The 25,435-nt window shown below is 44.7% G+C and overlaps 1 protein-coding gene across 1 annotated transcript in view; it reads left to right on the top strand.

The window, feature by feature from the left end:
* LOC126137422 (tubby-related protein 4) overlaps positions 1 to 25,435 on the top strand; it is a 554,251-nt gene that overhangs the window by 462,713 nt on the left and 66,103 nt on the right. The window contains exon 9 of the mRNA XM_049915215.1: positions 10,031 to 10,299. Within this exon, the coding sequence (XP_049771172.1) occupies positions 10,031 to 10,299 (269 nt within the window). The remainder of the gene's footprint in view (positions 1 to 10,030; positions 10,300 to 25,435) is intronic.

The raw sequence follows: 25,435 nt of genomic DNA, 5'->3' as shown, positions 1-25,435 counted from the left end.
GCTGGTCAACGGAAGTTTAGTATTGAAGGCCATTATAATAAATTTCACAAGGACGAGTACAATTTATTGTCGGATTCTGAGCGGATGGGGAATTGACTGAGCTTAAGAAGAGCGATCTGACGATACCAGATGAATCTGTCGTAGTTGACTGGCCGCAGTGGCCGAGCGGTTCTAGGCACTACAGTCTGGAACCGCGCGACCGCTATCGTCGCAGGTTCGAATCCTGCCTCGGGCATGGATGTGTGTGATGTCCTTAGGTTAGTTAGGTTTAAGTAGTTCTAAGTTCTAGGGGACTGATGACCACAGCAGTTAAGTCCCATAGTGCTCAGAGCCATTTGAATTTGTCGTAGTTGCTGTTGTCACGAGAGATCTGCGACTTTCTCTCACCGTGTCTCTCATCTAACTGATTTAACTTTTATGGAGCACTGTTTTCAAGTTTTCAGGACGACAACAATAATAGCCCAGCGGTATGTGCAAGTTATAAGACTGCGCTTAATATAGCGAGAGCTGGAAAACCATTTGCTGAATTAATAAGTCTCGGTTAAGAGCAAACATCAGTGATGAAAATTTACGTAACTGTTTGTGTTTGTCTGTATGTAGAAATTTTGTTCCAGATATTAAACTATTGTAAACTCCACCTGCGATAATTAAATAAAACGTATCGTAGGTAATAGGTACTCTTTCAAACCATGATTTCTTTCAAGCACTCCTACTAACCTTATTCATTCACTCAATAAAGCAAGCTAGGAAACAAAACGCATGAAGTTATGGTGGGGATGGGAGATAAGCGGGTGGCCAGCTTGCCCCTGTGTGCACACGGAACACCTGTTAACTGCACGCGTGCAAGTGCACCGCGCATGTGCAGGATTCCTGCCCGCCCCTGATCTAGACCATTCTACAATCTAGACCAGGGGCGGGCAGGAGTCCTGCACGTGTGCGGTGCACTTGCACGCGTGCAGTTAACAGGTGTTCTGCGTGCACACAGGGGCAAGCTGGCCACCCGCTTACCTCCCCTCCCCACCATACCTTCTGTCCACTGCGTTTTGTTTTCCTAGCTTGCTTTATTGAATGATGGAATAAGGTTAGCAGGAGTGCTTGAAATAAATCATGGTTTGAAAGAGTACCTATTAACTACGATACGTTTTATTTAATTATCACAGGTGGAGTTTACAATACGTTTAATATCTGGAACAAAATTTCTGCATACAGACAAACGCAAACAGTTACGTAAATTTTCACCACTTATGTTTGCTCTTAACCGAGGCTTATTAATTCAGCAAATGGTTTTCCAGCTATATTAAGCGCAATTTTATAGCTTGCACGTACCGCTGGGCTATTATTGTTGTCGTCCTGAAAAACTGAAAACAGTGCTCCATAAAATGTTAAATCAGTTAGATGAGAGACATGACGAGAGAAAGTCGCAGATCTCTCGTGACAACGGCAACTAGGACAGATGCATCTAATATCGTCAGGTCGCTCTTCTTAAGCTCAGTCAATTTCCCCATCCGCTCAGAATCCGACAATAAATTGTACTCGTCCTTGTGAAATTTATTATAATGGCCTTCAATACTAAACTTCCGCTGACCAGCGAGAATACTGCCACATATTAAAGATTTCGAATTTTCACGTCTTTGCACAAAGAAAAAGTGATTCTCCCATTACTTTTTAAAAGATAGCAAATATCCACGTCTCCGTTTCCTTGATTCACTCTTCATTTTCCGGTTCTTGAAATACAACGTTCACTACGTAGTGGTCGCTTCGCATCAACGTCCGTGTCTTAGCCTTGTACTACACGGCCGCAACCTGCCGGCTGTCGCCACTGCCCAATTCGACGCCTGCACGCGAGCAGCACACGTGCAGCTCTGTGCGCTCACGAGCCGCGTGCAACGTTTGCCCGCCCCTGATCTAGACCATTTGAGAATATTTTAGAAGATTCCAAAACGTTCGTTAACATTCAAAAATATTCATTAAAGCTCGACAACACAGATAACTTTCGAATCTTTCCCTGTACATCTTGCAACATAACAAACGTCTAAAGAAAAATGAAATTCTGAGAGGTAAAATGTAAATAAAAATGCAGTCGACTAAATGTGCATGACATTTTCTCGTGCGCTCCGCAACCATCACTGCAGAGAGCCAGCTTAAAAGCTCGATAACATACGTAAATCTCGAAAAGAGGTGGAAGATGTCTTGGTGACCACAACAGTGTGACAGCGACAACTTCAAACACTCATATCTCTGCACACATCTCCAGAAACACAACTACCACACAACCAATCCTGTTGGCAGAACATCCGCAACTGAGCATTATAGCAGAGGTTGAAAATACCGCTTCAGCTGTAAATTACTTTATCTTCACACGACCGGTTTCGGACTGTTATAAGCCCATCCTCAGGTGTCGTAGCTGTGCTGTGGTCCCCGAGCGCCGCGCATACCAGGCGTGGTGTGCTGCCTATGAGCGCAGAACAGGGAGCGCCATCTAACACAAAGCGAAAAAAGTGGTCAACTAAAACATTTACATTTCTTTACGTACTACCCGAATATGTTATAAAAATGGGGGTTCCTATTTAAAAAAACGCATTTGATATCCGTTTGACCTATGGCAGCGCCATCTAGCGGGCCAACCATAGCGCCATCTGGTTTCCCCCTTCAAGTTAGATGAGTTTCGTTCTTTGTAGTTTTTTCGTTTGATGCTTTTTTCGTGAGATATTAGGCCCAGTCACTATCAATGGACCACCATATTCAGTGGAGAACAATTGTGTCACGAAATTTTAACCTTGGATAGCTGATGCCAGCAGGAAGCAGAATTACTAATGTTGTATAGGTCGACAACGGACCATTTATAAACTACTGAAACTTGACGCCACGGGCTCCGGTTGGCCGTGGGGTTGCCCTGTTGCCGTTCGTCGGTTGACGGGCAGCGATATCGTTGTCGGTTCACACATACAAACCCCTCGCCCCGTCACTGCCCCAACGTGATACACACACGTGTAGAATAGGCCTTGCTGTTTGTCTCCACCTCACGTCAGAGGTAATCGCACGTAAGCTTCGCTTTGGAGCACATACACGTCACCTGCGATTTAGTCATACAGCAAGCATGGTGGCACAATATTCGTTTGAAGAACAACGAGGTATGTGTTTTGGTTATGGACTAGCCGACGGTAAGGCGCATGAAGCTCGACGGTTGTATGAGGAACGGTACCCAGCAAGACGCCACCCACACCCGCAAACGTTTACAGCAATTCACCGGCGACCTGGCGAAACAGGTTCGTTAGCGGGATATCATGGTGATGCTGGAAGACCTCGAACACGACGGGATGCTGCATTTGAAGAGATTGTTCTCTAGTGCTTCGAGGGAGCACCTACGACAAGTACTCGAGCGGCTGGAGACGACATGGGGTTAGTCTGGGAGGTTTTGAGAGGTGACAGCCAGCATCCATTTAGTTTCCACCCTGTCCAAGACCTAAATCCTGTGGCGGACTTTGAACACAGGCTAGGGTTTTGCCGGTGGTTTCTGTGACGTGTTGCAGGACTCTCATGGATATGATGGAGAGCCTAGCAGAATATTAAAGTACTGTGCTGCACATGTCAGCCCTGTACTTAGTCATATTTATAATTTTTCCTTTAGGAATGGTCAGTTTCCTGAACAATTAAAGTACTCAGTAGTAAAGCCGCTTTATAAAAAGCGAGAAAGGGATAATTTAGACGATTTTAGACCTATTTCTATGCCATCAGTGATTGCTAAAGTTATTGAAAAGCCTGTGTATATAAGGATAATTGATCATTTTATATCACATAATTTGCTATCAAATGTACAGTTAGGCTTTAGAAGTCGTTTAACAACTGAAAATGATCTTTTCTCTGTGAGGTACTGGATGGGTTAAACAAAAGGTTTCGAACGCTAGTCGTATTTTTTGGTCAACTAAGGCATTTGATTGTGTTGATCACAAAATATTGCTCCAGAAGTTGGACCATTATGGAAGTGGGGGGTAGCTCACAATTGGTTCATCTCTTACTTTGACAACAGGCAGCAAAGGGTCATTATTCACAGTGTTGTGAATGGCTGTGATGTGGGGTCTGAGTGGGGTACGGGCAAATGGGGGGACCCAGGGATCACTGTTGGAGCCACTCCTGTTCCTTATTTATATAAATGATATGCCATCTCGTATTACAGGTAACTCTAAAATATTTCTGTTTGCTGATGACTCTAGCTTGGTAGTGAAGGATGTTGTGTGCAACATTGGCTCGGTTTCAAACAGCGCAGTTCATGACGTAAGTTCATGGCTTGTAGAAAATAAACTAATGCTAAATCACAGTAAGACTCAGTTTTTACAGTACTAACACATAACTCAACAAAGCCCGACGTTTTAATTTCACAGAATGGGCATATGATTAGTGAAGCTGAACAGTTCAAATTTCTAGGTGTTCAGATAGTAAACTGTCGTGGAAAGCCCATGTTCAGGATCTTGTTCAAAGACTTAATGCTGCTATTTTTAGTATTCGAACGGTATCTGAAGTAAGTGATCGTTTGACACGAAAATTAGTCTACTTTGCTTATTTTCATTCGCTTATGCCGTATGGTATTATATTTTGGGGTAACTCTTCCCATTCTAAAAGGATATTTTTGGCCCAGAAACGAGCGGTTTGGGCAGTAAGTGGTGAAAGTTTGCGAACCTCTTGTAGACCCCTGCTCACTAGTCTGGGTATTTTGGCATTGACCTCTCAATACATATATTCTTTACAGTCATTTCTTGTTAACAGTATCAGCTTATTCCCAAGAATAAACAGCTTTCATACAATGAAGGCTTTCACGACCGGATGTTTCAGCTGCCGAGAATTCTTCCCGTTTGCATGGCTGTCAAAATTTTGTCAGTTAACTGTCTAAATATTCGTAACAAAGTTCCAGAATTTAGTGCCCTCCAGGAACGCTTTCGCGCTGAAGTTAATCTTGGGATCGAGACCTGGCTGAAACCCGAAGAGGAAATCTCAGAGATATTTAGCGAGTCGTGGCATGAATATCGGAAAGACAGAGGCCATAGGAGGGGGAGTGTTCACTGCAGCTGACAGAAATATTGTTTCTATTGAGGTCGAAGTGGAGTGCGATATTGAAGTTACCTAATCGCGTATAACAGGTGTTGGTGAAACCAAGTTAATTGTTGAATGTTTTTAATGGCCACTCGATTCCACAATGACAGTTCTAGAGTCATTCAAAGCAAGTCTACAGTCAGAAGCGCGTAAATTTCCAGATCATGCAGTAGTAGTTGGAAGCGACTTCAGCCCACCAAGTATAGACTGGGATGTCTGTGGATTCATTGCGGTGGGTGCAGACAGATAGTCATGGGAAGTACTTTCGAACGCGTTTTCTGAAGACTGTCTTGGTCAGCTAGTTCGGCAACCCACTCGCAATGGAAATATCTTAGACATTGCTACTACAAATAGGCCGGATATTATCGTCAAAGTTAGTGTAGAAACGAAGATTAGCGATCGTGATGTCATTATATTAACTATGGTTATGAAAGATAATAACTCAGTCAAGAAGGCTAGGGGAGTGTTTCTTTTAGATAGAGCAGATGACCAGTTGCTAGCATCCCACTTAGAGAGCGAACTGACCTCACTTTACTTCCAGACTCGTCTGCAAGACTCAGCACAACGAGGAGCACCTCCGAAGATGCACTTGGACGAAAAGTCAGTGATAGAAGAGTTCCATGGACCACGACAATACAACCCGGAAGAATTCTCGGCAGCTGAAATAGCTTTCACTCAGTTAATGCTCGGCAGGAATCAAATCTGCATTTGGATCGGACTTCCTAATTTCTTGTGCCGAAAGGTGTGCAGTGTACTGCTGCATCCATTTTTAATAAGCTACCACAAGAATTCAAAAATCTTAGCAGTAATGCACGCACTTTCAAATCTAAACTGAAGAGTTTCCTCATGGGTCACTCCTTCTATTCTGTTGAGGAGTTCCTCGAAAAATTAAGCCGATCCTTATGTTATAATGTTGACTGCGTTTACTGAATCATATGGCTTGACTTTTTTTGGGTTCATAAACATTTTATTTTTATCTGATATTACTTTTATGTTGTAATTTCATGTAGTGTCACGTTCCATGACGTTGGAGATTTGCTCCTCAATTTGGTTCTACGAAACTTGACGTGTAAAATAATTAAAAAGAATAAATCCGGACTTCCCCGTCATTGTGTTGTTTACCGACGATTGCACCTTCCATCGGGATGGACTTTACAAGACTCGAAACGTTCACTACTGGGCAAGGGAAAATCCTCACGTCATTCACGTCTACGGACGCCGGGAACGATTTTCGCTCAACATATGGGCAGACATTGTGGGTGACCATCTGATTGGGCCGGTCCTTCTACCTCCTCGACTTACCCGGGCAAATTACCTTCTCTTTTTGCAAGAAACTCTACTCGGCCTGCTGGAAGATGTTCCCCTGGACATGTGGCTGCGCATGTGCTTGCGGCATCACGAGGCGCCCGCACGTAGCAGTCGTGCTGTGCGCAGACATTTAAATGAACTCTTCGATGGCCAGGTAATTGGCAGAGGTGCTCTTAGGACATGGCCCCCGCGATCACCGGACCTCTTGCCACCCGACGTTTTCCTGTGGGGATTCTTCAAGGTTCTAGTTCACCCACCTGGACGCGAACCCCTAGAAACGAAGAGAAATTAATGGATCGCATTCAACATGCAGCCAGTCACATCAGGGCCATGCCAGGAATCTTTGAAAGAGTTCGGCAAAACACCGTTCGACGTTACCAAGCTCGTGCCGCGTCAGAGGGTCGCCAGTTCGAGAACCTGCTATAAGTAAACTATGTCCTAGTTACAAAAAAAGGCCCTGACTTTCTGTTCGCGAACTAACAGCTGTTGACGGATTTGTTCCCGGTACGTCTTATCATGAAACTACAATGGATGTGTCGGGATAGGATTGCCATACGTCACGGATTTCGCGGACAGTCCGCGATTTTATGCTCGAAGACGTGTGTCCTGGACGAAGAGGAACGTGTCCGCGAAAAAAGTGGCTAGTAAAAAAATTTTTTTGAGCAAGTTTTGCCTGATTGGGAAAAAGTTGAATGTACGCTGAAGTGGATGCAAGAAAACACAACTTGCAAAGTGGATGAGAGTTTGCTATTTGACCAGATAGTGAAACTGAAATGTTTTCTTACATAGGAAGATAACCAGAATTTGGTGATGATGCGTCATAAAAAGTGGGTTAAATTTTTTGAGGATTGTGTTTCTAAAGAGCAGTATTCAGAACTGCTTGCTATTGTGCAGTACAATTTCTCCATTCCAGGGAATAATGCCAATGTGGAGAGAGTGTTTTCCCTAGCGAATGGACAATGGACAGAAGAAAGAAAGAAAAGAAAGAGACTAGCTTTAACATCAGTCAATGCAATGCTCCAAATCCAATATAACATGAAAAACACAAATTGCACACATTTTTATAAACTGATTCAGAATCGGAGCGAGTTTCTTTCTTCTGTCCAGGGCTCAGAGAAATACGACTGGTTTAAAGCATAAAGTGAGAGATATATATCAATTGTAGCAGTATAATTGTGTACATGTTAATAATTTGTGTTCAGTGCTTTAATTAAAAAGTTATTTAATGTCAATTGTAATTAATTTTCTTCATCATTGACCACTTCTTTATAGACACCATTAATGCTTGGATTAATTTTCCTTGTTAATTACAACTTCTTTGCTGACGGAATTACTGTTTGAATTATGGTAATTATGAAGATTTGGCTGTCGTGCAGAAAGGTGAAAGGACATCGTGTGATTCCAGGTTTCAACCATATCTTCATAATTACCACTGTAAAGTAATGATGAAGATTCAACTGAAATGCAAACCAATGGCCACTTGCACAACATATCGGTCCGTGTTTCAACCACATCTTTATAATCACCGAATTTTGTCCTTGATTTTCGTCTTTGGATTATGGCAACACTATGTTGGCACCCCGGCTGATTCGCCCCAAGAGTGGAAGGCTGGCGCGCTACCACCGAGCGTGCGGGCCACATTGGATACATCGCGATCTCCGGTAGGCAAAGCATTTGCGTTGTCCAGAGCATCCGGCAACAGGCAATCCCGCGACCAATCGGAGCGCTTGGCGCCAAGTTTCCGTAGTTCAAAAATTGTGCATTGTCGACCTACACAAGATCAGGAATTTTGGTTCCTATTGGCATCGGCTATCCAGGGTTAAAATTTCGTGACACAGTTTTTCTCCACCATGTATGTGTGTGTGAGTGTGTGTGTGTGTGTGTGTGTGTGTGTGTGTGTGCGTGCGTGCGTATTCACTAAACAATCTGTTAACTGCTGTGTCAGTTCCTCACTATGCGCTCTTGTGAAAGAGATAGAGTTTCCTGCAACATGTCTTAGGGAGCTAACGAATATGCTTGTCTCAGTTCTTTTAATTTATTGTTGCAGTTTCCATTCCGCTAAATGTGTATCCTCACTTGACAGACGGTGTGTTGTCGTAATGTCTTCAATGACCTGACCCACTTGCCAGATGCTGGCTTGCTTCCTACTTCCACCTCTGTCTCCGGCCTAACTTGAGCTTGCCAATAGCAGTGTGAATGAGTTCTAATAAAATACTTCTAATTTCTAGCCCTTACTATTCTGTGCAGGAACAGACTTATTCACTATATGAACACAGCTTGCGTAAACTACGGAGTGACTCATTAATAAGTCTTTTTAATCCATTATGAATGTGGATTATTGCGATTGTGATGAATAAGGTTTCCTGGCAGATTAAAATTGTGTGCCGGTCCGAGACTCGAACTCGGAACCTTTGCCTTTCGGGGGCAAGTGCTCTACCAACTTTTTTTTTTTTTTTTGTTGCGAGTGTTTTTTTTTATGTCATTTTGTTCGTTATAGTTCGTTGCCGTTATTCTTGGCGGACGTCCCCTGACGCTCGTTGAAGTTTGTTATTCATCCGTGCACTCAGTTTTTTATTACAGAGGGCAGCTAACCCTCTGACCGAACACGCTGAGCTACCGTGCCGGCGACCAACTGAGCTACCCAAGCACGACTCACTCCCTGTCCTCGCAGCTTTACTTCCGGCAGTACCTCGTCTCCTACCTTGCAAACTTTACAGAAGCTCTCCTGCGAAGCTTGCAGAACTAGCACTCCTGAAATAAAGGATATTGCGGAGACATGGCTTAGCCACAGCCTGGGGGATGTTTCCAGAATGAGATTTTCACTCTGCAGCGGAGCGTGCGCTCATATGAAACTTCCTGGCAGATTAAAACTGTGTACCGGACCGAGACTCGAACTCGGGACCTTTGCCTTTCGCGGGCAAGTGCTCTACCATCTGAGCTACCCAAGCACGACTCACGCCCCGTCCTCACAGCTTTACTTTTGCCAGTATCTCGTCTCCTACTTTGCAAACTCTACAGAGGCTCTCCTGCGAACCTAGCAGAACTAGCACTTCTGAAAGAAAGGATATTGCGGAGACATGGCTTAGCGACAGCCTGGAAGGTAGGAGACGAGATAATGGCAGAAGTAAAGCTGTGAGGACGGGGCGTCAGTCGTTCTTGGGTAGCTCAGATGGTAGAGCACTTGCCCGCGAAAGGCAAAGCCGCGCGGGATTAGCCGAGCGGTCTTGGGCGCTGCAGTCATGGACTGTGTGGCTGGTCCCGGCGGAGGTTCGAGTCCTCCCTCGGGCATGGATGTGTGTGTTTGTCGTTAGCATAATTTAGGTTAAATAGTGTGTAACCTTAGGGACTAATGACCTTAGCAGTTAAGTCTCATAAGATTTCACACACATTTGAACAAAGGCAATGGTCCCGAGTTCGAGTCTCGGTCCGGAACACAGTTTTAATCTGCCAGGAAGTTTCACATCAGCGCACACTCCGCTGCAGAGTGAAAATCTCATTCTGTGAGGAATAAAGGTTTTCAGAGATGACTGCAAGTGGTGACCTTTTGATTAGAGTATAATTTTATTTTCTAATTAGTAGTTTCAAGTCGCCTCATGACTCACGGACGAGTGCCTTGTGTTCTCCTGTTTGCATGTAGAATCGAGCCTGGGAGGCGACTCGAACCACGACTCTGGCAAGAGCAGCGGGTCCTCCCAGAACGCGGCCAGCGACACGTCGGACACGGAGCGCGAAGAGGGCTGCGGCAGCCCGCGCGTCCAGAGGCGCAAGCGGCGCCGCAACAAGTCGCACGGCGGGGGCGGCGGCGGGGGCGGCGGGGGCGGCGGGGAGAAGGCCGGCAGCGCCGCCGCGGGGGCCGCCGCCGACGCCGAGCAGGAAGACCTCACCTATGTCGACACCCTGCCCGAGGTACGCCTGTTGCCCTCTGCTCGCGCTCGCTAGTTTGTGCAACTGCCTTGTAAACCAGCACGGGCTCCGGAAATGTCGATCATGTTAAGCACAACTTGTGGCTTTCGGGCATGTTTTGATTCAGTAGCATTTCGACACTTTCTAAGGGCATGGTTCCCATCCTTGGTTAAACGATTGCTCCCCGCCCCCCCCCCCCCTCTCCCGTTACCATCTGTTCCCCCCATCCTCCACACATTATCACCAACTTTAGCACCTAAGTTATCTGTAGAATGAAAGACTTCTCTTGAAACACTTTTATTTTTTCAATGGTGAAAGACGAATAATTTAGTTTGGGTGTATGTGTGCTTGAGTGTGTCAGTGTGTGTGTGTGTGTGTGTGTGTGTGTGTGTGTGTGTGTTTGTGTGTGTGTGTGTGTGTGTGTGTGTGTGAGAGAGAGAGAGAGGGGGGGGGGGGAGAGAGAGAGAGAGAGAGAGAGAGAGAGAGAGAGAGAATAAGAGAGACAGAGAGAGAGTTAGAACGAATAACGAAGGAATTCGTGATGCATTGCAGTGCTACCAACAATTTGTTCTCAGGAAAAAACCTAACTATCAACAGTGAGTGTAGATACTGGGTGATCAAAAAGTCAATATAAATTTTAAAACTGAATAAATCACGGAATAATGTGGATAGAGAGGTACAACTTCACACATGCTTGGAATGACATGGGGTTTTATTAGAACAAAAAAAATACAAAAGTTCAAAAAATGTCCGACTGATGGCCCTTCATCTGATCAGAATAGCAATAATTAGCATAACAAAGTAAGACAAAGCGAAGATGATGTTCTTTACAGGAAATGTTCAATATGTCCACCATCATTCCTCAACAATAGCTGTAGTCGAGGAATAATGTTGTGAACAGCACTGTAAAGCATGTCCGGAGTTATGGTGAGGCATTGGCGTCGGATGTTGTCCTTCAGCATCCCTAGAGATGTTGGTCGACCACGATACCCTTGCGGCTTCCGGTAACCCCAAAGCCAATAATCGCACGGACTGACGTCTGAGGACCTGGGAGGCCAAGCATGACGAAAGTGGCTGCTGAGCACACAATCATCACCAAACGACGCGCGCAAGAGATCCTTCACGCGTCTAGCAATATGGGGTGGAGCGCCATCCTGCATAAACATCGTACGTTCCAGCAGGTGTTTATCTGCCAGGCTGGGGATGATGCGATTCTGTAACATATCGGCGTACCTCTCACCAGTCACGGGAGCAGTTAAAAAACCAGAATCACGCATTTCCTCGAAGAAAAAAGGCCCGATAACGGTAGATGTGGTAAATCCAACCCATATCGTGACTTTCTCGTCGTGCAATCGAGTTTCCACGACAGTTCTACGATTTTAGGTAGCCCAAATTCTGCAGTTGTGGGCGCTGACAGACCCTCGGAGCGCGAAATGGCTTCGTCGGTCCACAACACGTTACTCAACCAATTGTCATCTTCCGCCATCTTTTGAAACGCCCACATCGCAAATGCCCTCCGCTTCACTAAATCGCCAAGTAACAGTTCATGATGCCGATGGATTTTGTACGGATAGCATCGGAGGGTACGCCTAAGTGCCAACCAAACAGTAGTGCATGAAATGCGGGTGCGACGTGCGACTGCACGAGCGCTGACTTCCCCCGTGCATAGACGAACCCACTACAGTCTCCATTTATTCCTGAACTGTCTCGGCAGCATTACGCCTTGTGCTCGGTCGGCCACTACGGGGTCTATCGTCTAAACAACCCATGGCTCCGAACTTCGAAATCATTCTCGCCACAGCTGTATTTGTCAACGGACCTTTACCCGATCGAATCCCCTTCCTATGGCGATAGGATCGTAACGCTGAACTAGCACATTCCCCATTCTGATAATACAGCTTCACTAAAAGCGCCTTTTCAGGTAACGTCAACATGCTGCGACTGCTGGCGCATCTGATTCTCTCTCTCATTACAGCTCCTTTTATACACGATTGTCATGCGCAGTCACTGACGTTTTGCTGTCGGACATTTTGTAAACTTTGTTTTTTTTTTTGTTCTAATAAAACCCCCTGTCATTCCAAGCATGTGTGTCAATTTTTACCTCTCTATCTACATTATTCCGTGGTTTATTAAGTTTTCAAATTTATACTGACTTTTTGATCACCCGGTACTTTTTACAATACATAGTTCCTCTGCATTACTGCTCTCCATTGCAGCACCTCCTTGACCTGCACGCTGCAACCCCATTTAAACAAGTTCAGACGTGTACACTATATTTACTGTTCGCAAATCACTTCATTGTGCACTCCTTACTTCTGAACTGGCAGAAATTGGACGACTTCAGGCTGTTAATGCTTTGTGTCTAACAACATAAATATAGTAACAATAATAATTAAAATGTGTACAGCAATGCAGTAGCCCTTGTATAATTACTGCTGTGTCGTGCTGTCAATTGATTCTTTTATCGTTTCGAAAAGTAATGAAGCAATTTCTGGACTATTGCAGGTACTATTTGCAACTTGGAGAAGACGTTTTCTTGAGATATTTGGTGGATGGACTATGTGACGAGCCTGTAACCTCCATTATATTAATGCAACTAATTGAGAAAAACTAATTATTAATAACTTATATAATCAGTATTAGAGTCTTGCAAAATTGTGATAATAGTAATGATGTTTTGAAAATGATTTAGTTTCGTGACAGGAACAGAATCAAATCGTTTAGTTTTTAACCCTCAGAAAAAATAATTTTGCACCTCAGGGGGTAATTACCCCCTGGTTGGGAGCCGCTGTTCTAAGGAAAATATACGGCATCCCATTAAAAACGTTACCTCAGGAAGTATAAAAAAGCTAAATTTCACCCAATGTGCTTGCGTATAAAGTACAGTACTAAAATACAGGATTAAATCTACTACGTAGTTTTTGGCAGCTATATCCATACTAATGTTATAAATGCGAAAGTAACTCTGTTACGTCCAGATGAGGAAACCGCTGAACCGATTTTGATGAAATTTGGTATGGAGATAGCTTCAACCCTGAGGGAAAACAGGATACTTTAAAAAAACTGTATTTTTTATATATTAACATTTTTAAATATGGTTTTCGTGCGTGAGATGCAGATTACATTTCCACTGAAGTCAGCGACTCTTGAGTGGTTCAAATGGCTCTGAGCACTATGGGACGTAACTTCTGAGGTAATCAGTCTCCTAGAATTTAGAACTACTTAAATCTAACAAACCTAAGGACATCACACACATCCATGCCCGAGGCAGGATTCGAACCTGCGACCGCAGCGGTCGCGCGGCTCCAGACTGTAGCGCCTAGAACCGCTCGGCCACTACGGCCGGCTGTTACGATACTGTTAGGGCCAACTGAGGACATATTTCTATAATTATTTAAAAGTGTTAACAGTTTACTCAAACATTAAACTTTGTTTTCTCACTGTATTTTTCAGCAATAGTTAGATTGTTTTAATTACACTCATATGTGGCAGTGTTATAGGAAAATGTAACCTCTTCAGCAGCGCACACTAGGTAACTGTTATTTCTATCTTTGGATTTAAAAATTTCTCTTATGTTTCGTGAAGTAGCAGCATTAATGACACTCTAAGTTTAGCTGTTTTCGTGTGGTCGTTAATATTGCCCTTTCCTTTTGTACTACAGAAAATTTCCCATTACATAGTGAGCAATACACACATTCATTGTTACTGTCATTACACAATTTCAAAAATTTTTATTCCTCTAGCGAGTTAACATATACACAGTTCTTTTGACCATTCCTAAACGATGAGACAAAAACCGATTAGAGATAAGATGACGAAGAAAATTAATAACAAATAAACATGATGCTGCATATATCTATCTTATAGTGGGTATTGTGCCAACAGCTGTTGCTGTATCTTGTATGTAGTAAGAATAACACCAGCAGCTGTATTTAATGGTTGTATTCTGAACTGAAGTAGGGTTGATGCACTGCCACTGTAGACGTCATAGACTATAACAAGCTTCACTCTAGCCGACACCATGTTTTGGACCATCTACATCAGGGCCGGCCAAGAATTCTGATCGTGGGCTATGCCCTGGCTCGTGAGCTGTGCCCTGGCGCGCAAGATATTCCTTGATTCCCGTGCCAATTGCTCTGCGTGGCTGCACACTTCCCCACTGGCACATCACAGTTTCTGAGTGGAAGGAGGGGGAAAGTGGGGGAGGGGGGGGACTGCGAATGCACCATATGTAGATGACAATCTAGTCGCACTGCATATGACTTGGTTTCATATTTCGTATTTCTCAACAACAGATCACAAACGCAACAAATTGTCAGTATTATTAAATTATTTTGGTGCACCGAATATATAGTACACTACTGGCCATTAAAATTGCTACACGAAGAAGAAATGCAGATGATAAACGGATATTCATTGGACAAATATATTATACTAGAACTGACATGTGATTACATTTTCACACAATTTGGGTGCATAGATCCTGAGAAATCAGTACCAGAACAACCACCTCTGGCCCTAACAACGGCCTTGATACGCCAGGGCATTGAGTCAAACAGAGCTTGGATGGCGTGTACAGGTACAGCTGTCCATGCAGCTTCAACACGATACCACAGTTCATCAAGAGTCGTGACAAGCGTATTGTGACGAGCCGGTTGCTCGGCCACCATTGACCAGACGTTTTCAATTGGTGAGAGATCTGGAGAATGTGCTGGCCAGGGCAGCAGTCGAATATTTTCTGTACGCAGAAAAGCCCGTACAGGACCTGCAACATGCGGTCGTGCATTATCCTGCTGAAATGTAGGGTTTCGCAGGGATCGAATGGAGGGTAGAGCCACGGGTCGTAACACATCTGAAATGTAACGTCCACTGTTCAAAGTGCCGTCAATGCGAACAAGAGGTGACCGAGACGTCTAACCAATGGCACCCCATACCATCACGCCAGGTGATACGCCACTATGGCGATGACGAATACACGCTTCCAATGTGTGTTCACCGTGATGTCGCCAAACACGGATGCGACCATCATGATGCTGTAAACAGAACCTGGATTCATCCGAAAAAATGACGTTTTGCCATTCGTGCAACCAGGTTCGTCGTGGAGTACACAATCGCAGGCGCTCTTGTCTGTGATGCAGCGTCAAGGGTAACTGCAGCCATGGTCTCCGAGCTGATAGTCCATGCTGCTGCAAACGTCGTCGAACTGTTCGTGCAGATGGTTGTTGACTTGCAAACGTCCCCATCTGTTGACTCAGGGATCGAGACATGGCTGCACGATCCGTTACAACCATGCGGATAAGATGCCTGTCATCTCGACTGCCAGTGATACGAGGCCGTGGGGATCCAGCACGGCGTTCCGTATTACCACCCTGAACCCACCGATTCCATATTCTGCAAACAGTCATTGGATCTCGATCAACGCGAGCAATAATGTCGCGATACGATAAACCGCAGTCGCGATAGGCTACAATCCGACCTTTATCAAAGTCGGAAACGTGATGGTACGCATTTCTCCTCCTTACACGAGGCATCACAACAACGTTTCACCAGGCAACGCCGGTCAACTGCTGTTTGTGTATGAGAAATCGCTTGGAAACTTTCTTCGTGTCAGCACGTTGTAGGTGTAGACACCGGCGCCAACCTTGTGTGAATGCTGTGTAAAGCTAATCATCTGCATATCACAGCATCTTCTTCCCGTCGGTTAAATTTCACGTCTGTAGCACGTCATCTTCGTGGTGTAGCAATTTTAATGGCCAGTAGTGTATAATTTAGCTTCAATGGGCTCCACTGTATACTGTGATTCTTTTTCATCTGTTGGTAGGAGAACGATGTCGTCTGCAAACCTCAAACACTATATCCTTATTCCCCTAATTTTTACCCCCTTGACGTTTAGTAGGCTGTGGCAAATCATATTTTCTAAGTATAGGTTGAAAAGCATAGGAGACAGACAGCATCCTTTTCTTACTCCTTTTCTCAATTTTATCCTATTGGAACTTCCTCCTCATACATTCACGGACGCTTTTTGATTTAAATTTAATGAGTTTATAAGTTCGTCTGGTTTTCCAATCCACTCTCCATTCCCTCATTATAGCTGCAAACTTATCCCCTGCCACATTAACAAAGGACTTTTCCAGGTCTATAAAACACATACAGGATGACAATTACTGACCTATATGAAACAAAATCGTCATAACTTCTGAACGGTTTGCGTTAGGACGTTCAAACTGCACGATTGGCCGCGGGGCATGATCGGAATTAGTATGTGCATGAGCAAGCACCTTATTGTTGTCGGCCATTTGCACCTGAAAATGTCACGGTACAGCGTGCCTGAGCGTATAACGCTTGTGAAGGCCTACTATACGAGCAATAACGGCCCAACTACGCTCAAAGGAAGTTTGCGACCGAGTTGAAGCTGAAGACAACCGGCCCAAGTGTGTTAACATCAACAATTTGATTCGCAAGTTTGAGAGAACGCGTAGCGTTCATGATGACAGTGTTGGCAAAGTCGGTCGACCAAAAAGGGTAAAACACATAAAAAGATCGAGAAGACACGCGTTGTGTTTCAAACCAGCCGCAAGAAATAAATCAGACGAACTGCACAACACATGGGAATCAACCGAGAGACAGTGCGACAAACTGCTGTTGAACACCTGCATCTCTGCCCACGCAAAATTCAAACCCATCAGATATTAGTCCCCAGGGCCATGAAACAGCGGTTTTGTTTCGCCAGCACTGTTGTCCACAGAATTGACGAAGGGGATTTTGATGTGCATATAGTTTGGTTTAGCGACGAAGCCCATCTTCATTTGGATGGGTTTGTCAGTAAGCAAAACTGGCGTATTTGGGGTACCGGGAATCCACTTTTCACGATCGAGAAGTCTCTTCATCCTCAACGAGTAACTGTTGGTGTACAATGTCCAGTCACAGAATAATCGGTGCGATATTGCTTGATGGCACCTTGACTACCGAACAATATGCGAAGGTTTTGGAAAATGAGTTCATCCCCTTTATCCAAAGTGACGCTGATTTCGACGAGATATGGTTCACACGAGATGGAACTCGACACTATGGAAGCAGGAGAGTGTTTGATGTCCTGGAGGAGTACTTTGGGGACTGCATTCTGTCTCTGGGATACCCAGAGGCCACTGGCATGGGCCTCGATTCGCCTCCATATTCTCCAGATCTCAACACATACGAAAACTTTTCGTGGGGCTATACTAAAGACAAGGTGCACAGGAACAACCCCAAAACCATTGCTGAGCTGAAAACAGCCATTCAGGACGTCGTCTACAGCATAGATGTTCCGACACTTCAGCGGGTCATGCAGAATTTCGGTATTCGTCTGCACCACATCATCGCCAATGATGGCAGGCTAATCGAACATAACCTAAAACCGAATATCTGTAGTGACGTTTACATGTTGAATAAAGTGTGTACAAGCCGTAGTTTATAACTAATTTACGTTTTTTTTCATGTGGTTCAATGGAAATGGAAATGAGCGTTTGGTGTCACTGGCCGGGGGGCCCCTTACGGGGCAGGTCCGGCCGCCTTGGTGCAGGTCTTATTACATTCGACGCCACATTGGGCGACCTGCGCGCCGGATGGGGATGAAATGATGATGAAGACAACACAACACCCAGTCCCTCAGCGGAGAAAGTCCCCGACCCAGCCGGGAACCGAACCCGGGCCGCTAAGGACGGCAGTCCGTCACGCTGACCACTTAGCTATCGGGGCCGATATGCAGTTCAATAATTGTCACCCTATATACTATGTCTCTTCGCTTTTCAGTAAACTTCTCTCCCAAAACTCACAAGAGTGCTATTGCATCTCTTGTGCTTGCATTCCGTCTAAAAACAAATTATTCTTCAGCCAGATTCTTCTCCATTACCTTTTCCAGTCTTTTATTAATGATTCTTAACGTAACTTTGGTGCATGTGAAATGAGGCTAACTGTTTTGTGCCCACTGCTTATCTTGATTCCCTATTTCTTTAGTATTGGAATCATTACTGTTGTTGTGTGCAGTTGCATTTATTGGGGTAATCTGTGGTGACAGCAGGGCTGGAGGCACAGTGGGAACACTGCTGACCAACAGAAAGGCATTTGTTCAACTTCAGCTACACACATGCCTCACTCCATTGACCCTGACTGGCGCTATCTCATGTCCACATAGGCGCCCTATGACGCTGACGACACGACAGAGGATTATTTAACAATGAAATTCGCCAAACAGCCGCGCAGTCGAGATGTTATTGTATTTTATTTTCGCTACTAGTTTCGGCAATTCATTATGCCATCTTCAGGCCCCACATGCACCTCTCAAAAATAATCGCTATTGGCATACTGGGGCCATGTGTTTCTATATATCACGAATTCGTACCTCCAGAGCTTCCTTCGAAGACATGACTTGTAGTCAAGTCTTCGAAGTATATGAATGAAGCTCTTTAAGGCTATTCGCAAAAGATGCGGTTGTCTATAACAAGGTAGCAACGCCAGACTACAGTGATGACCTTCTGCAGAGGACTGCTGAATGGTGCAGTTGACCGTGAACGTAAATAAACGTAACATACTGCGCCTACATAGAAAAAGAAATCTACTTCTGTATGGCTACTATGACAAATGTCTGGAAACAGTAGCCACCCTAATATATTTACACTCATGCTCATAAATTAAGGATAATTGCAGAATGTGATGCCACCCAACTTAGCACTACATAAAACTGCCGCTAATATCCTAGGCACATAGGGAACACACGCGACACAGATTTGTAAGTCCACGGTATTAATGATAAGTAGAGAAAACCGTCCCGAAACACATGTACTACAAAACGCCACTGTTTCCTGCGCATGTACCCCGACATCAATAGTGGATATGATCACCATGCACGCGTACACAGGCCGCACAACGGGTTGGCATACTCTGGATCAGGTGGTCGAGCAGCTGCTAGGGTATAGCCTCCCCTTCTTGCACCAGTGCCTGTCGGAGCTCCTGAAGTGTCCTAGGGGTTTGAAGACATGCAGCGATACGTCGACCGAGAGCATCCCAACCGTGCTCGATGGGCTTTAAGTCTGGAGAACAGGCAGGCCACTCCATTCACCTGATATCTGCTGTTTCAAGGTACTCCTCTACGAAGGCAGCTCTGTGGGGTCGTACATTATCGTCCATCAGGAGGAAGGTGGGACCCATTGCACCCCTGAAAAGGCGAATCGTCCCGTTACACCTGACCTGTTACAGTTCCCCTGTCAAAGACATACAGGGGTGTATGTGCACCAATCATAATCCCACCCCACACCATCAAACCACGACCTCCAAACAGATCCCTTTCAAGGACATTAAGGTGTTGGTATGTGGTTCCTGGTTCACGCCAGATGAAAGCCAGGCGAGAATCAAACTATACCTGGACTCGTCCGTGGCCATAACCTGGGACCACTGTTCCGATGACCATGTACTGTGCTCTTGACACCAGGCTTTACAGGCTCTCCTGTGACCAGGGGTCAGTGGAGTGCACCTTGCAGATCTCCCGGCGAATAAACCATATCTGTTCAGTCGTCTGTAGACTGTGTGTCTGGAGACAACCGTTCCAGTGGCTGCGGTAAGGTCCCGAGCAAGGCTACCTGCAGTACTCCGTGGCCGTCTGTGGACACTGATGGTGAGATAATATCGGTCTTCTTGTGGTGCTGTACACTGTGAACGTCCCGTACTGTAGCGTCTGGACACGTTTCCTGTCTGCTGGAATCGTTGCCATAATCTTGAGATCACACTTTGTGGCACACGGTTGGCCCGTATTATGGACCTTCTGTGTTTGACCAGCCTCCAGTCGCCCTAGTATTCTACCCCTCATAACGTCATCAATATGTGTTCTTTAAGCCATTTTCAACACACAGTCACCATTAGCATGTCTGAAAACGTCTGCACACTTAACTCGCTACACCATACTCTGACATGCGTATGTGGACTGCTGCCAGCGCCACCGTGCGACGACCGCAGGTCAAATGCACCGCATGGTCGTACCCCGAGGTGATTTAATCCCGCAAACCGCCCACCAGAGCGTTGTTTCACCATGTATCAGCATTATCCTTAATTTATGAGCATGAGCCCTAGGAGTAACTATCCGGAGCGACCTTAAATGGAATGAGCACACAAAACAAATAGTAGGAAAAGCAGATGAGAGACTGAGATTCGTAGAAAGAACATTGAGAAAAAGTAATTCATCCACTAAAGATGTAGTTTACAAGGTGTTCGTTCGACCGATTCTTGAGTATCGTCGAACAATCTTGGGACCTTTACGGGGTAGGACTGGTTGAGGAAAGAGAAAAGATCCGAGGAAGAGCGGCACGTTTCGTCACGGGATCATATAGTCTGAGCGGGAGCGTTACAGAGATACTGAAAAAACTGCATTGGCAGGCGCTACAAGAGAGACTGGCATCACGAAGAGGTTTACTATTGAAAGGCTTACCGACAATCATTCTGCCCACGTGCGATTCGCGAATGAAACAGGGAAGGGGGAATCAGTATTTCCAGAAGTACCCTCCGCCACACACCGTCAGACTACCAACAGCGGATTGCAGGATTATAGCAACTACAACGAACTTAAGAAATTACGAGAAACTAAGGTGACCGAAGATCAGAGATGTTCTCAGTCACAGTCAAAAATGGACGGCCGTCAAATATGAAAGATGACACCTCCGTACTAGAACGCATAGGCATGGGTTAGAACGATCCTTACAGATTGGAACAGTCTTTTTAAGTGGGATTAGCGTCTGAGTCTCTGAGTTACGCGGGTTTTGCTTTGACATTGTAATTATCCACAAAACCGAATTGATTCAGACATCAGTCTTGTAGTAATCGTATCCTCTCGTCGCTTTTGGCGACGAAGTTGTATCATTCGTACCCCAAAAGTCCAACCAGATTTTGATTTTCCGCAGCTGTTTTAAATCATTTCAGCCATAATGTTACCTTTGGCTGACCCACAACCGATTTCCTTTCCCACCGTTAGACAACCGAACTAATGCGCTATCTTTAATACCCGCGATGTGTGAGGGACGACGTTCTAAACCGTACTACCTTTTCCTTCAAACAGTCCCTCCAGTTCCGCCATTAGCACATGATTTTTATCGGCATGACAGCGTTCCACATCATATTTCACTGTGCTCCGTGGAAGAGAAAATTGTTTGGTCGCTCTAATGGCTATGTCATCCACTTTTCCTCTTAACTCTCCGACGCAACAATGAGAAAATTATCCACTGAATAAGTTCGTCTTTTTGTAATTTTTGACAAGCTCTATTAATTTCATTGCATTATTGAAATTTTGCACTGTAACTGTATTGCCTTTGTTTGTTGTATAATGAATACCTAATGATTTGCTCAAGTGGGCTGCCTTCTTCAGTTCTTGTAATGAAGGTACTGCCTCGGTTTAATTCGAAATGTTGGTTCTGGGTGGTTTGTTTTCACAACTACTTATTATAAACGCCTATTGTATGAAACATCAGCAAGAAAAAATAGAATTTTTTAATGAATACACTACTGGGCATTAAAATTGCTACACCACGAAGATGACGTGCTACAGATGCGAAATTTAACCGACAGGAAGAAGATTCTGCGATATGCAAATGATTAGATTTTCAGAGCATTCACACAAGGATGGCGCCGGTGGCGACACCTACAACGTGCTGACATGAGGAAAGTTTCCAACCGATTTCTCATACACAAACAGCAGTTGACCGGCGTTGCCTGGTGAAACGTTGTTGTGATGCCTCGTGTAAGAAGGATAAATGCGTACCATCACGTTTCCGACTTTGGTAAAGGTCGGATTGTAGCCTATCGAGATTGCGGTTTATCGTATCGTGACACTGCTGCTCGCGTTGGTCGAGATCCAATGACTGTTAGCAGAATATGAAATCGGTGGGTCAGGAGGGTAATACGGAACGCCGTGCAGGATCCCAACGGCCTCGTATCACTAGCTGTCGAGATGACAGGCATCTTACCCGCATGCCTGTAACGGATCGTGCAGCCACATCTCGATCCCTGAGTCAACAGATGGGGACGTTTGCAAAACAACAACCATCTGCTCGAACAGTTCGATGACGTTTGGAGCAGCATGGACTATCAGCTCGGAGACAACGGCTGCGTTACCCTTGACGCTGCATCACAGACAGGAGCGCCTGCGATGGTGTACTCAAAGACGAACCTGGGTGCAGGAATGGCAAAACGTCATTTTTTCGAATGAATTCAGGTTCTGTTTACAGCATCATGATGATCACATCCGTGTTTAGCGACATCGCGGTGAACACACATTGGAAGCGTGTATTCGTCATCGCCATACTGGCGTATCACCCGGCGTGATGGTACGGGGTGCCATTGGTTAGACGTCTCGGTCACCTCTTGTTCGCATTGACGGCACTTTGAACGGTGGACGTTACATTTCAGATGTGTTACGACCCGTGGCTCTACCCTTCATTCGATCCCTGTGAAACCCTACATTTCAGCAGGATAATACACCACCGCATGTTGCAGGTCCTGTATGGGCCTTTCTGGATACAGAAAATGTTCGACTGCTGCCCTGACCAGAACATTCTCCAGACCTCTCACCAATTGAAAACGTCTGGTCAATGGTAGCCGAGCAACTGGCTCGTCACAATAAGCCAGGCACTACTCTTGATGAACTGTGGTATCGTGTTGAGGCTGCATGGGCAGCTTTACCTGTACACAACATCCAAGCTCTGTTTGACTCAATGGCCAGGCGTATCAAGGCCGTTATTACGGCCAGAGGTGGTTGTTCTGGGTACTGATTTCTCAGGATCTATTCACCCAAATTGCTTCAAAATGTAATCACATGTCAGTTCTAGTATAATATATTTGTCCAATGAATACCCGTTTATCATCTGCATTTCTTCTTGGTGTAGCAATTTTAATGGCCAGTAGTGTATATTCCATCGCAGATTTTCCTCACAAGGGGCTTCTAATTAATTGTTTGCCTATGGAGTATCGTCTCAGTTGTGCGACTGGATTCGTGATTTCCTGTCAGAAAGATCACATTTCGTAGTAGCTGACTGAAAATCATCGAGTGTACCTGAAGTAATATCTGGCGTTCTCCAAGGAAGTGTTGTAAGCACTCTGCGGTTTCTTATTTGTGTAAATGATTTAGGAGACTATCTGAGCAGCCGTCTAGGTTTGCTTGGCAGATGATGCTGTCATTTACCGTCTAGCAAAGTCGTCAGAAAATAACCTTTTGCAGAATTATTTAAACAAGATATTTTCATGGGGGTGAAAAGTGACAATTGACCGTAAATAATGAAAAGTTTGAATGAGGTCACCCACATGAGTATTAAAAGGAATCCGTTAAATTTCGGTTACACAATAAATCACACAAATCTAAAGGTTGTCAGTTCAACTACATAATTAGGAATTACAACTAGGAATAACTAAAATTGGAAAGATCGCATTTATAACGTTGTGGGGAAGGCAAACTGAACACTACATTTTACTGGCAGAACGCTTAGAAGACGCAAAAAGTCTACTGGAGAGACTGTCTAAACTATGATTGTCCGTACTCCGCTAAGAGTACCGCTGCGCGGTACGGGATTATTGTGAATCAGGGGAGCTGATGACACGGATATGATAAGCGCGATGGGGTGGCAATCATTAAAACAAGGGCGTTTTTTGTTGCGGCGAGATCTCTTCACGAAATTTCAATCACAAACTTTCTCCTCTAACTGCGGAAATATTGTATTGACGCCAACCTACACAGGGAGAAATGATCGTCGCAGTAAAATAAATCAGGTCTCGCACGGAAAGATTTAGATGTTAATTTTCCTTACGTGCTGCTCGAGAATGGAACGGTAGAGTAATACGGGTAGTTTAAAGGTGGTTCGATGAACCTTCTGCCGTGCACTTAAGTGCGAATTGAAGAGTGGTCGTGTGGACTTAGGCGCAGACGACAGGGCTTCCTCTATCCTTCCTCTCTGCCAGATCAGCCTGAGGTTCATAGGCTGATTTTCTGTCATGATATTCAGCTTTTGTCCCGAATTTCTATCCCTTGTTTTCACCAACTACTTATTATAAACGCCTATTGTATGAAACATCAGCAAGAAAAAATAGAATTTTTTAATGAATATATTCCATCGCAGATTTTCCTCACAAGGAGCTTCTAATTAATTGCTTGCCTATGGAGTATCGTCTCAGTTGTGCGACTGGATTCGTGATTTCAGAGACGTGTCCATCATAATCTTTAACAGCCTGTGCCGTGATACACTCTCGGATTTTACGGGGGTGCTAATTTCTTCAAGTACGATTGTCTTGTGATTTATTTGGCATGCCCCTTTCATTTGCATCTACGTCTACATCGTTACTCAGTAGACCGCTGCGAAGCGCATGGCAGAGGGTATGTCCTATTGTACCAGTTACTAGGGCTTTTTCCCATTCCATTCACGTTTGGAGCGCACGAAGAATGACTATGTGCCTTTGTGCGCTGTAAATAATCCAATCTTCCACTCACGATCCTTATGGAGAAATATATAAGGGTTTTTATATACACCTAGAGACATCATTGCAACGCGGTTCTTGAATCTTTGTTAGTAGACTTTCTCAAGATGGCTTCCGTCTGCCTTCAGGACTCTGCCAATTTAATTTCTTCAGCATCTCAGTAACACACTCCCAAGGGTCAAAAAGAACCTGTCACCATCCGTGCTGCCCTTCTCTATATACATTCAGTAGCCCTTGTTAATCCTGTTTGGTGTTGGTCCCAAGCACTTGAGGAATATTCTAGCATGGACCACAAGAGTGATTGGTAAGGAATCTCATTCGTAGACTAATTGCATTTCCGCAGTATTCTACCAATAAACCGAAGTCTGCTACATGCTTCACTCACGACTGAGGCTATATAAACGTCCCATTTCAAGTCTGTACAAAGTGTTACACCCAGATATTGCTAAGATTTTACAGATTCCAGATGTGGGTCACTGGTGCTATAGTCAGAGGACACTGCTTTTCTCGTTTTCTGAAGTGCAAAATTTTACATTTCTGATCGTTTAAAGCAAGCTGCCTATCTTGGCACCACTTTGAAATCTTATCAAGGTCTGATAAAATATCTGTGCAGCTTTGTTCAGACTGTACGTCATTATGGATAACTTCACCATCTTCGAGA

This window comes from Schistocerca cancellata, chromosome 1 (assembly GCF_023864275.1).
Source record: "Schistocerca cancellata isolate TAMUIC-IGC-003103 chromosome 1, iqSchCanc2.1, whole genome shotgun sequence".
Taxonomy (NCBI): domain Eukaryota; kingdom Metazoa; phylum Arthropoda; class Insecta; order Orthoptera; family Acrididae; genus Schistocerca; species Schistocerca cancellata.
This window is presented reverse-complemented; position numbering and strand designations above follow the sequence as displayed.